Genomic DNA, 13631 nt, shown 5'->3' with positions numbered 1-13631 from the left:
AAACATTTAATCATACGCCTTCAGATCAAAAGATCTTTAAGATCATGAGAAATATTTCAGTCAAGTGACCCCAAACTTTTGACCGGTGCTGTAGAAATATATATATATACACTGTATGAACAAAACTAATTCACATTTCTACAGCAGCAAACAAACCGTTGTCCGTGGCGAGGAATGTGGCTGTGTAGATGTTATTTTGAACATATGGAGACTCTCTGTCCAAAACAGCGATGGTTGTGATTTGTCCATTTATGGGATGAATTCGGAGCCAGTTTGCCGGATCAGACAGTTTGCTGTATCTAATGACAGAGTTTACATGGTAAAATGACATAAATGAAATTATTATTATTACATGCATTATAAATGGCATATATTCTTGTAGAAATGCACTATACTGGAATGGGCATTCACAGAGATTTTTTCCCAGAAAATAGAGGTTTTCTTTCTTTTCTGATTTATTATTATTATGTTTTAAATATTGGATGAGCTCATCACAATGCATAGGGGTCAAGCCAAACCCATTTGAAGGGGGTGTTCACATACTGTGCCATCCCATGTAGTGTTATTTGTGTTGTGAGTGACACTTCCTTGAATTTGTACCGGAGGTTCTGCTGCATTAAGCGGTCTGGATCTTGAGCTGTGAAGGTGCTGATGACTGACTCGCTCTTCACGCCCTCCTGCTGCTTCACCAGTTTCGGGTTGGGCTTAAAATAAGGGCTCTCATTGACATCACTGACACGGATGGAGACGGTGGCGGTGGACTGACGGGGCAGATGAATGCCTCTGTCCAGAGGAAGCTCGTTCAGCGCCACCACGGTCAGCACAAATGCTTGGCTCACCTCGTAGTCAATGGGCTTCATGAGATCGACAAACAGAGAGGAGAGAGAGAATTCAGTTCAATTCATCTACATAGAAACAAATCAGAAATTCAATTGTGGTGAAATTCTGAACATACTGTATATACAGTATAATAACAATGCTGTTGTCCCTGGCAACTGATCTCCTACTGTACATAGTGAAAGGGTGGATTTACCCCATCTCTTCAGCCTATTGATGAGGTGAATACATTTACTAGCAATTGCTATAATCAAGCGGTAATCAAAGCGTTTTAGTCATGTGCATTATGTTACATTTATGAATGTTCCAGGTCATTCGTGTATTTGACCTCTGAGGAGTGACCTAACCCTAACCCCAGTTAACAGTGCTTTATCATTTAGTCCGGCTCCCGGAGAACATACATGCATCTGGATAAGACCATGCGACTGTGTCACAACCTTGAGAGAAGATCTGTGTAATGATGTCATCGGCGGGATTGTTTGTAGTTTTGAGAATCATGTGACTGATGCCAGTTTATCTGAAGTGAAGACTCACCTCTGACCCATCTCTGCTTGACATCTCGACTTATTGTTTTCAAAATATCATCTTTTGAATGATAGTAGTTAAACAGAACATCATGTTTGTAAGATTTCTAGAATCATCTGTACTGTTCACTGTACTCATAAGAGATAACTGATTGAGGTTATTTCCTCTTTCTGTTGATTGGCTTTGGAAATGTGGAGAAGTTTGTCTTCAGTAAACTCTCTCTCTCTCTCTAGTGATGGAACTTTGACTCCTGTGCATCGTTGTTCATACTGGTCTCTCTCTTGAGTATAACTGTATTTCCTTACAATAGTCATATCACTCCACAACTGTCACACGATGAAATAATGATGTGTTTTACCTTGACAACAGTCACCAGGCCTTTATTAGAAACTGGATCAGTGGGTACATAAAAATGAGCCGCTGGGTTGCCGCCCGTTATCTTGAACACGGTCTTCCACGCTGCTGTGTTTGGCTGATCTTTGTCCGTCACTGTCAAGTTGGCCACAATAACGTTCACCTGGTTCTCTGGTACAGTGCCATAGAACTGCACAATACATAAATCATGCACTGTATGTGACGGTAACATGTTTATAGTTACAGCATTGAATGTATTTGGTGTACAGTATGCATTTACTAGGGGTGTCACGGTTCTCGGTAAAAAAACAAACTATACGGTTCGCATTCGCTCCACGGTTCATCTCTAGTTCAATAACACATAAAGCACCGAATAGACATGCGTAGTTGTAACGTGTATGGCTCTGAAGATGGACACAATCCACCTGTGTTTCATGTGGGTCAACTTCCTACAGAGAGAAGCTGTCCTATTAACTGTTAGTATGTTAAATCAGTTGATGACATCACAGTTCTGCACACGTTAGTTGGCAGAATGGCAAGTGTAGGAAACAAGCCGCAAGAGAGAAGCCCCTGTGTCATTTAAGTGTCCTGTCTGGGAACGTTTTATTTATGCAGTCGATTACATCAGCGATGGTCAAAAAACCTTTACAAAACATGCATTGTTTGCAGACACGGAAATACATCGATATTTGATTAGATATTTATGCTGACATCACCTTTTACACCAATTACCAATTAGCCATAGTTTTACAACAGTAATACTGTAGTGTCCATATAGTAACCATGATTTTACTACAGTATTGTAACATGACAGTAACCATGTTCATTTTGTGGTTACTATGATTTTACTACAAATTCATTGTTTAAACTATGGTTACTGTAGTAAAATCATGGTGATTTGTAGTGAGGGCAAATCTCTTGATGTTACCAAAATAATATTTTTACTTTGGATTTGGCTGTAATATTTCTTTCTCCCCTGAACATAAATACTGAACCATACCGAAACCGTGACTATAAAACCATGATACAAACCGAACCATGAGAAACTACTACACCCCTAGTATTTACTATCATAAGTGTTTGGTAGATCTTACAGTGTTAGAGGTAAACTCTGGAGGATTGTCATTGACGTCTGTGACTGTAATAACAGCAGTACCCGTGTTAGAGAGACCGTATGCGGGGTTTCCTTCCATGTCAGTGGCTTGAATAATCAGCTTGTACTGTGGTACTTTCTGCAAAGAGAAACATTCAATTCAGATCAGATCATAGTTCTTCAATTCTTTCAAGCATTTCTTTGAAACACTTAGCCACAAACAATGTAATTACACTATTAATGGGTTCAAGGAAAATCATATTTCAGAACAGTGTGTTTTACAGAACAAAAAGTACCAAGAAAGAACATGAACCCTCATGTCTCATGGTCTGAAGTTTAAACCGTCACACTTCAGGTAACACAAAAGTGCTTTTCAATACCATTCAATAATGCGCTGGAGCTGCGCGTGCATATTATATATTTACTTATTAAACACAGCCTTGTGTGATTCACAGAGCTATTGCGCATCTTCAAGTGGCTTTTAATAAATGCACGATTCATATGAACTAATTCAATGGTGTTTTATGGTTCTTTTATGTCATTTTTAGAGCTTGACAGGAACAAACATGACTAACAAACAGAATCAGATTTGGATCGGGCTCTTCGGACTGATACCAATCCATCTGAAAACGTCAGTATTGGAGCTGATAACAATCCAGGTATCAGATCGGTGCATCCCTAGTTAGGACCCATATAGATTGCAGGGTGAACACCCCCTGCTGGAATGACAAACACCTCTTTTAGCAGCAACCTTACTTTCCCCCAGGAGGTCTCCCATCCAGGTACTGACCAGACTCAAACACAAGAGAATATATACATAAAAGTCCGTTGGTCTGTACCCCAGTTCAAGCATTTTCTGTTGTTAATTCATAAAACTGTTGAATTCCAGGAAAAGTGGGGAGAAGGCTTTGAAGCAATATTGAAGTTGTTGATCTCAGTAGATGAGTAAAGTTCTAATGTCCAGTCGAGATGTCTTCAGATACAACAAGTAATAAACAAATTATATAGAACAAGAAAGTTCCTCAACAAATTCCTCGTAGATGAGCAAACAATCACAGCCACTGCTAACACACTTCCTGACTAGTCTTACTTCCTTAAGAAGAGAACTCCTTCCTGTCCCTAGCACAAACTCAAAGCCGGGAATACAATTGCACTTTCAATAAAATACATGAAATAGTTTACTGGCGCTGTTACAGTACATACTAAGTACATTGTAGCAAAGGTACATAGTAGTTTAAGAGACCTCGTGTAACATGGGTGTTCTTAACTTTCCTCTGCTGTAGATAATGTGGTATTGATGTACTGTACCTCTCTGTCCAGCCCAGCAGCCACAGTGATGATGCTTCCTGTCATGTTGTTAATAGTGAACATGTTTGCGCTCGGGATGACGGGATTCTGGGACACGATCTTGTAGCGCAGCTGACCATTAAGTGTTTTGGGATCGTCGTTGTCCACTGCTGTTACTGTCATAACTGACGTGCCTTTGGAAATCAAAGACACACAGATCATAAAAATCACAGACTTACACTCAAGCAACATTCAAGCGCAGTTTCATTCATTTCAACAACGCAAACGCACCCAAAAATGACTGCTGAGAGCAATTTGCACACACCGTCCGACTCGGCTATCCGATTCAGTTCCCGATAGAGCCTGTCCCACCAGCCAAGATGAAGAAGGGGTTCTGGGCATCTGCATCCTCAACTATCTTGACAACTGGCCGATCCTCACCCTCGAGGCTTGTTGTATGCATACAGGGACCTGGTGCTCAGGCACCTTAGGGGCTTCAGGTCAACTGAGAAAAGACCAAGCTCTCCCCGGTACAGAGCATCTCTTTTCTCAGGTTGGAGTTTCTCAGTCTCTATGATGGTCGGTGAACCATCTAAAGTTGTTCAGGCGGAGAACCGCGGTCCCACTGAATCAATTTCAGAGGCTCCTGGGAAAATGGCTTCCTCGGCGGTGGTCACGCCGCTCAGGTTGATGCATATGATACCACTTCAGCACTGGCTTCAGACTCGAGTCCCAAGATGGGCATGGTGCCACGGCACACATTGTGTGGTCATCACGCCGATATGCCGCTGCTTCTATGCTCTTAAGAGGAATCTATGCTGTACTCAGTTACTCTTCTGCATAAAGCTGCTATGCTTTACTCTCTAGTAGAGAGTATTACTTTTAGTATTATATTGTATAATGATATAATGATATTGCCTCATTTAGTGGCATTTGCAAGTTATGATAAGCCACAGATCTATACTACACTTTGGGTTTTAAATATATGGTTCAAAATGTAAATACTGTTAAACTAGTCACTTCACAATGAGCCTGCTCTTTATCTCCCAGAAGCGTAGTCAAGGGGGGCGTAAGGTCAAAGCCGGGAAATCAGTATATAACAAACGGGCAAATCCAAAGAAGCGTAATACAGGGAAGCGTAAGGTCGAAGCCGGGAGATCAGAATAGAACAAAGACAAACATGAGAGTAGTAGAAACAGGGGAAAGCTAGCGAAACACTAGAGCTGGCAAAGCGAAGGGGTAACTAAACAATAACCAACAAGTGTGGGGAGAAAGGGCAGAGTAAATATAGAGGAAGTGAACCGTGCAGGTGAAACTAATATTCTGGTGATTGGAAGCGAGCGTGAGAGCTAGAGGGGGCGGGGTGAACTTGAGGATCTGAGTTCGTTACAGTACTCCCCCCTCTGCTACGGACAGCTCCGGATGGCCGCGCACGGTTGAGAGGAGCGCGACCTCTGGGAAGTGGTGCGGGACGATCGGGATGTAATCCAGCTTGAGGGCTTGGTCCAAGACATCCCTCGACCGTACCCACGACTGTTCCTCAGGTCCGTAGCCCTCCCAGTCTACCAGATACTGCAACTCGCCACCCCGACGTCGGGAGTCTAACAAGGCCCGGACCGTGTAGGCGTCGGGGTGGCGAGTGGTGGAGGGGGTGTCTGGGCCTAGTCTGTCGCTGAAGGCTCACCAGAAGCGAGAAGTGAATTGGGTCCCTCGATCTGACGTAATCTCCTCGGGGATGCCGAAGTTCCGGAAGACGTGGTTGATCATAAGGTTGGCCAGTTGGGTAGCATTGGGTAGTCCCGGTAGGAAAATCAAGCAGCACATCTTGGAAAACCTGTCTATCACCACAAGGATCTCCGTCCGACCGTCGGAGGGAGATAGGTCGGTGATGAAGTCCATAGCGATGTGGGACCATGGCCAATCAAGGATGTCGTCCTTGAGTGAAGGCCACCAAAATTTCCTGGCGCACGGGGGAGCTGTTGCGTTGGACTGATCATTGTCTGTCCCACTGTATCTCCCTTCCTGTCTTCTCAAACTCTGTGGAGAGCCCCGAGGGGAAATCTCCGGTCTCCATTCCCCCGGAGTATTCCTCTTACGCTTATGTTTTCGAGAAAACCCAGGTTAATCTTCCCCCACATCGTAGTGTCGACTGCGCCATCGATCTCCTTCCAGGGGTCCCGCTCCCAAAGAGCAGAGCATACCCATTAACACTGCCTGAAACCAAGGCGATGGAGGACTACATCGAAAAGGCGCTTACTCTCGGCATAATACGACCGTCCACCTCTCCAGCAGCGTCGGGCTTCTTCATCCTAGACAAGAAGGATGGTGGGCTTCGCCCCTGCATCGATTACCGTGCCTTGAATAAAGCTACAGTGAAGTTCGCCTACCCCTTGCCTCTCATCCAGCCGGCCCTCGAGCAAGTCAGTAAGGCCAAGGTCTTCACAAACATGACCTCAGGAGCGCATACAACCTCGTACGCATTTGTAAGGGGGACGAGTGGAAGACTGCGTTCATTACCACCAGGGGGCACTACGAATATCTGGTGATGCCATACGGCCTCGCTAACTCCCCCTCGGTGTTTCAGTCGTTTATGAACGAGATCTTCCGAGACATGCTGGACCAATTCCTCGTCATCTACATAGACGATCTTTTAATTTACTCCTCCACACTCTCGGAACACACCAACCACGTCTCGAGGGTGTTACAGAGACTGAGAGAGCATGACCTGTTCGTTAAAGCGGAGAAGTGCGCCTTTCACTGTTCCTCTGTCTCCTTTCTGGGTTAAGTCCTGTCTGCAGGAACCATGGAGATGGAGACCCACAAGGTTGCCGCAGTCCTGTCCTGGCCGGAACCTAGGACGCTGAAGGAGCTCCAACGGTTTCTAGGTTTTGCCAACTACTACAGGCGCTTCATCCGAGACTTCGGTAAGATCGCCGCACCCCTCACTTCTCTGACACGAGGTAACACGAAGTCCCTCACATGGAGCGCACCTGCTCAGCAAGCCTTCCAAGCTCTTAAGGATGCCTTTACCACTTCCCCTGTTCTCCAACAACCCGATCCCACACTCCCGTTCGTGGTAGAGGTGGACGCCTCTGAGGTGGGGGTGGGAGCTGTACTCTCACAACCACACGGGACTCCCGCTAAGCTATACCCTTGTGCCTTTTACTCCCACAAACTGTCCTCCCCCGAACAAAACTACAACGTCGGGAATAGAGAGTTGCTGGCTATTAAGCTAGCCCTCGAGGAATGGCGTCACTGGTTGGAGGGCTCTAAGTTCCCGTTCGTGGTCTTCACCGACCACAAGAACCTAGAGTACCTTTGCTCGGCCAAGAGGTTGAACCCCAGACAAGCCAGGTGGGCCTTGTTCTTCACCCGTTTCAACTTCTCGGTCACTTTTCGCCCAGGCTCCCAAAACGTCAAGTCTGACGCCCTCTCTCGTCTCTTCAGCTATGGCTCTGAACTCCCGGGGCCGGAGACGATTCTCCCTACATCGTGTGTCGTAGCACCCGTTAGGTGGGAATTGACGGAGGCCATCCTACAGGCTCAAGGTAACGAGCCCGCGCCTCCTCAAACCCCCCCCAACAAGATGTACGTACCCACCATTATTCGCCCTCAGCTCATGCAGTGGGTCCACACCTCCCTTTGTTCCGGCCACCCGGGTATCACCCGTTCCACTGAGCTTCTCGCAAGGAAATTTTGGTGGCCTTCACTCAAGGACGACGTCCATGACTATGTCCTCTCCTGTCCAGTCTGTGCCCAGTCCAAAACTCCTCGTCTCCTTCCCGCTGGGCTCCTCCAACAGTTGCCTATACCCGATCGGCCATGGTCCCACATCGCTATGGACTTCATCACCGACCTACCTCCCTCCGAGGGTCGGACGGAGATCCTTGTGGTGATAGACAGGTTTCCCAAGATGTGCCGCTTGATTCCCCTACCGGGACTACCCAACGCTACCCAACTGGCCGACCTTATGATCAACCACGTCTTCCGGAACTTCGGCATCCCCGAGGAGATTACGTCAGATCAAGGGACCCAATTCACTTCTCGCTTCTGGCGAGCCTTCAGCGACAGACTAGGCATCCAACTTAACTTCTCCTCGGGATACCACCCCCAAACCAATGGCCAGACTGAGTGCCTTAATCAGGAGATAGGTAAATACCTGAGGGCCTACTGTGCCCAGAACCAGGGTACCTGGCACACCTACCTCCCTTGGACCGAATACGGTCAAAACAGCCTGGTCAGCTCTTCGACTCGTCTCACCCCTTTCCAATGCGTCCTGGGCTATCAGCCACCCCTTTTTCCTTGGGAGGCCAATCCCAGTGACGTCCCGGCGGTGGATGCCTGGGCCCAGAAGTGTACCCAGGTCTGGAGAGCCACCCATGACCGTCTACAACGTTCCACCCAGACCCAGAAATCGAAGGCAGACCGCCGGCGCCGACCTACCCCTATGTTCCATCCGGGCCAGCGGGTGTGGTTGTCGATCCGAGACATCCGTCTTCGTCTACCCTCCAAGAAGCTAAGCCCTAAGTACGTCGGCCCTTTTAAAATTATTCAGAGTTAACCCTGTCACATATAAATTGCTTTTGCCACCTCGCTACAAAATTTGTCCCATGTTTCATGTGTCCCTCCTCAAGCCCGTGTTTTACAGCCCCATGTTTCCGCCCACGGCATCCCAGACACCCCCTCCACCACTCGATGTCGGAGGTCAGCCCGCCTACACTGTCCGGGCCTTGTTAGATTCCCGACATCGGGGTGGCGAGTTGCAGTATCTGGTAGACTGGGAGGGCTACGGACCTGAGGAACAATCGTGGGTACAGTCGAGGGATGTCTTGGGCCAAGCCCTCAAGCTGGATTACCATCGCCAGCATCCCGATCGTCCCGCACCACTTCCCAGAGGTCGCGCTCGGTTCCGTCCGGAGCCGTCCGTAGCAGAGGGGGGAGTACTGTAAGGAACTCAGATCCTCAAGTTCACTCCGCCCCCTCTAGCTCTCACGCTCGCTCCCAATCACCAGAATATTAGTTTCACCTGCACGGTTCACTTCCTCTATATATACTCTGCCCTGTCTCCCCACACTTGTTGGTTATTGTTTAGTTACCCCTTCACTTTGCCAGATCTAGTGTTTCGCTAGCTTTCCCCTGTTTCTACTACTCTCGTGTTTGTCTTTGTTCTATTCTGATCTCCCGGCTTCGACCTTACGCTTCCCTGTATTACGCTCCTTTGGATTTGCCCGTTTGTTATATACTGATTTCCCGGCTTCGACCTTACGCCCCCCTTGACTACGCTTCTCTGGTTTTGCCCCTTTGTACTTTTGCCTTTCTGCCATTAAAACAGTTTTTACCCGACATTGTGACTGTCTCTTCTTGTGCGTGCTACAACTCCATCCTTCAAGTTGAGCTGACTGCATTTTACATGTAGTTGATTCACTCTTTTGGCGGTCAGAGAGCTCTCATTATGTTTGTGACATTATGAGCTACCATGTTCTCACCTTCAGAGGTGGGTGTGCTCCAGCTATTAAGAGGCCGAAACCCACCAGTCCAGATGCAGCTCCTGTCTGAGTAATTTTCCAGTCACTGTTGCGGCAGTGCAGTTATGCTTACCTATTTCTGGTGCATCGAGGTTAAGAGCCCTTCCTTTTGTTTTAGCAATGCTTGTTACTAATTTATGTAATTTAGGATTTCCATTTTATTGTTTTCACTCATTTGGGGGGGGGGACTTCACAGAACACTAAAAGTTAATAATAAGCTTTGGTACAGTTTAATGTGTAGTATCTGCAGATATTCCATTTGATCCATTTGTGGTAGATATGCATGCCAGATCTCTAAAGACAGCAGGAATTAATAATGTTTGGGGAAACACCCATGCATGAAGGGTTAAAGGACATTTTTGTGTACTTTTGTACCATAAACAATTGATGTACTACGTTGGGTCACCACTTCAGTTGCGTCTTGAAGTGTAACCAGTTAAAAAACACTGCTGGTGAAAGTTTTAATGACACCTGTACCTGGTTTGGAGCCTTCGGGAATGCTTCCGTTCCATATCTGATGGACGAACTCTGGTCGGTTGTCATTCATGTCAATAACGTTAATCATGATGTCAATGGGGTTTTCAACCTGATTACCATTCAGGTCCACAGCATGTGCTCTTAACTGATGTCATAAGACACAGAAGAAACAAATAAAATACCACGTCTACAAACATGTCGTCATTTCTAGATAAACAACATCAAGTCTAGGGACACTCAGCATGTGTGATGTGCTGAACTCACATTGAAGTTGGGTAAGTGCTCGCGGTCGAGTGGCTTCAGAACAGACAGTTGTCCAGAGATGGGGTCAATGGAGAACACACCAGTGGGTGGCTGGTCAGCGCCGGGTCCCGTCACGCTGTAGCGTAAACTCACCGTCTCATCATTATCTGAGCGAATCTACAGGACAGCACAGATATTGATATCAAAACTTGAACTTACAGTCAATATCAATCTGTATTCACAACCCATTTCACTTCCTGTCATAGACATAACCTTTACTGTACTAATTACATTAATGACATTAAATTACACTGTTAACTTATAAGAAGGTAATAGACAGGCTGCATTCCCTAAAACACAAGAAGTTACAACACTATTTGTTAACATTAATTAAGTGGAAAGTCAGCCATAAAGGAAAGTGGAGCAAGTTACTTCATTTTGATGAAAAACTGAATGAATGAATGAATGAATAAATCCCGCACAATAAGACCAGGAACGAGTATTAAGAAACATAATTCCACATATATCCTAAAAATCACAGCAGATTCTCTATCCTGCATTAATATGCTTGAGAATACTGTGTGTTTACACAGTGTGCAGTGTGAGTACATATGGATTGTATGTTATATAGTTAAGTGATGGGGAGTATGTGTTTATGTGTTGTTCTTACCCGGACCAGGTTCATTGGGAAAGGCCCTCTAGAGTTTTCTGCCACATTAATAGGAGGAATGACCCAATCTCTCTTCATGCGTTTGAGTGACATGTCTATGTGATGGGAGGGAAATGTTATCTCTGGTAAATCTCTCTTGGGCATGTGTTGCTCCTGTGGATATGGATACAGGTGAAGAGACAGGTTAAATGTGTATAACACTGAAGAGATGCACAGCAACTCAGTAATACACAGCAGAAGTCCACCTCTGCAGTCGCACAGAGAAATACAGCTGGCTTGTTTTGCATCTCTTGCAATCGGCATTGGACGCATTTAGGCTAGATTTGGTAATGTCAAACTTTTTTGAATTTGCTAATAAAAACAAAGAGTAGTGATTTGTAAATTATATTTACCCTTTGATAAATTGAAAACACTACAACTGCACATTATATGTTTTACCTTGTGAAGTTCATAGTTTTTAAAATATAATGTAAAGTAATTTCAAATCAGATGATTGCAACACACTCCAAAAAGGTTGAGACAGGGGCAATTTAAGACTAATAACAATATGATGAGTTGAAATAACAAGGCGATGTGAATTAGCAGATGTTAAACAGGTGAGGCAATCATGTCAGTATATAAGGAGCCTCCAAAAAAAGCCTAGTCCTTCAAGAGCAAGGATCATTCGAGACTTCTCAAGATCTCAACAGATCCTTCAGCAAATAATCCAGCAGACAAAGACAAAGGATTTTGCACATTTCACCCTCTACAGTGCATAATAAAGTTACATTTTTATTTTATTTTCTCCCCTTTTCTCCCAATTTGGAATGCCCAATTCCCACTACTTAGTAGGTCCTCGTGGTGGCGCAGGACAAGTCTCAGTTGTCGCCGCTTCTGAGACCGTGAATCCACGCATTTTATCACGTGGCTCGCTGTGCATGACACCGTGGAGACCCACAGCACGTGGAGACTCATGCTACTCTCCGCGATCCACACACAACTTACCACACGCCCCATTGAGAACGAGAACCACTAATCTGACCACAAGGAGGTTACCCCATGTGACTCTACCCTCCCTTAAACTGGGCCAATTTTGGTTGCTTAGCAGTCCTGGCTGGAGTCACTCAGCATGCCCTGGATTCGAACTCGCGACTCCAGGTGTGATAGTCAGCGTCAAAACTCGCTGAGCTACCCAGGCCAGCAGTGCAGAATATAGTTTAAAGGTTCCAAGAATCTGGTCAAATCTCTGTGTGCAAAGGGCAAGATGAAAACCACTTCTGAATGCACGTGATCTCTGATCCCTCAAACTTCACTGTCTTAATAAAACGTCATTCTGTATAGAATACGTCAGACTATATCTGTAATGGATATCATGAACGTGGGCTTGGGATTACTTTAGTAAACCTTTGCTAGTCAACTCTGCATCCACAGATACAAGTTAATACTTTACTATGCAAAGGAGAAGCCATACATCAACACTGTCCAGAAGCACTGCCAACTTCTCTGAGCTCTGCCTCAACTGAGATGGAAAGTAGAACAGTGAAATGTTGTTTTTTGGTCCGACAAGTCCACATTTCAAATAGTTTTTGAAAAACACAACCATCATGTTCTCCGGGCCAAAGAAGAAAAGGACCATCCAAGCTGTTATCAGCATCAGGTCCAAAAGCCAGTGTCTGTCACTGTATGGGGGTGTGTCAGTGCCCATGGAATGGGTAACTCACACATCTGTGAGGGCACTATTAATGCAGAGATATATTCACATATTGGAGCAGCATATACTGTCATCCATCACTGTCTTTTCCAGGGGCGTCCCAGCATTTTCCAGCAGGAAAACTTCAAACCACACACTGCCCATAAGTAGAGAGTGCGGGTGGTAGATTTGCCTTCCTGCAGTCCTGATCTGTCTCCAATTGAGAATGTGGGGTGCATTATGAAGCGCACAATATGGAAACAAAGACTCTGTACAATTGTGCAGCTGAAGACCTGAAATATGGATGAATGGGGGGAAAATCCACTTTCTAAACTTAAACTTGTGTCTTCAGTGCCCAAATGCTTAATAAGTCAAGTCAAGTCAAGTGGTTTTTATTGTCGTTTCAACCATATACAGTTAGTACAGTACACAGTAAAACGAGACAACGTTCCTCCAGGACCATGGTGCTACATAAAAACAACAAAGGACCAACATAGGACCACATGAGACTACACAACGAAATAAAATACCTATATAAAATACCTATATATACCTATATAAAGTGCACGTGCAAACATGTGCAAAAAGTACAGGACAGTACAACAAATTACTGACAATGAACAGGACAATAGACAGTGCAGCGCCGACCAGTACTCAGTAGTGCAAAAAGATGACAGTTTCTAAAAATGTAAACATAACATACTATGAGATAATGTTCTATGCACATAGCAGTTATTGAGGTAGCAGACAGTTATAAAGTGACAGTAATTAAAGTGCAACTCAGGACACGTGTGTGTCAAACCAGTCTCTGAGTATTGAGGAGTCTGATGGCTTGGGGAAGAAGCTGTTACACAGTCTGGCCGTGAGGGCCCGAATGCTTCGGTACCTCTTGCCAGGCGGGAGGAGGGTAAAGAGTTTGTGTGAGGGGTGTGTGGGGTCGTCCACAATGCT

General features: G+C 45.4%; 1 protein-coding gene across 1 annotated transcript in view; it reads right to left on the bottom strand.

Annotated features, from left to right (window-relative positions):
* The window catches only part of LOC127644835 (cadherin-2-like), a 94635-nt gene that overhangs the window by 18131 nt on the left and 62873 nt on the right, over nt 1–13631 (bottom strand). Inside the window, exons 4-11 of the mRNA XM_052128234.1 lie at nt 11012–11164; nt 10363–10518; nt 10099–10243; nt 4118–4290; nt 2811–2948; nt 1721–1906; nt 601–854; nt 157–299 (exon numbers count right to left, since the gene is read on the bottom strand). Of these exons, the coding sequence (XP_051984194.1) occupies nt 157–299; nt 601–854; nt 1721–1906; nt 2811–2948; nt 4118–4290; nt 10099–10243; nt 10363–10518; nt 11012–11164 (1348 nt within the window). The remainder of the gene's footprint in view (nt 1–156; nt 300–600; nt 855–1720; nt 1907–2810; nt 2949–4117; nt 4291–10098; nt 10244–10362; nt 10519–11011; nt 11165–13631) is intronic.

This window comes from Xyrauchen texanus, chromosome 6 (genome assembly GCF_025860055.1).
Source record: "Xyrauchen texanus isolate HMW12.3.18 chromosome 6, RBS_HiC_50CHRs, whole genome shotgun sequence".
Taxonomy (NCBI): domain Eukaryota; kingdom Metazoa; phylum Chordata; class Actinopteri; order Cypriniformes; family Catostomidae; genus Xyrauchen; species Xyrauchen texanus.
Note: the sequence above shows the minus strand (reverse complement) of the source record. Positions and strands in the feature narration are given on the sequence as shown.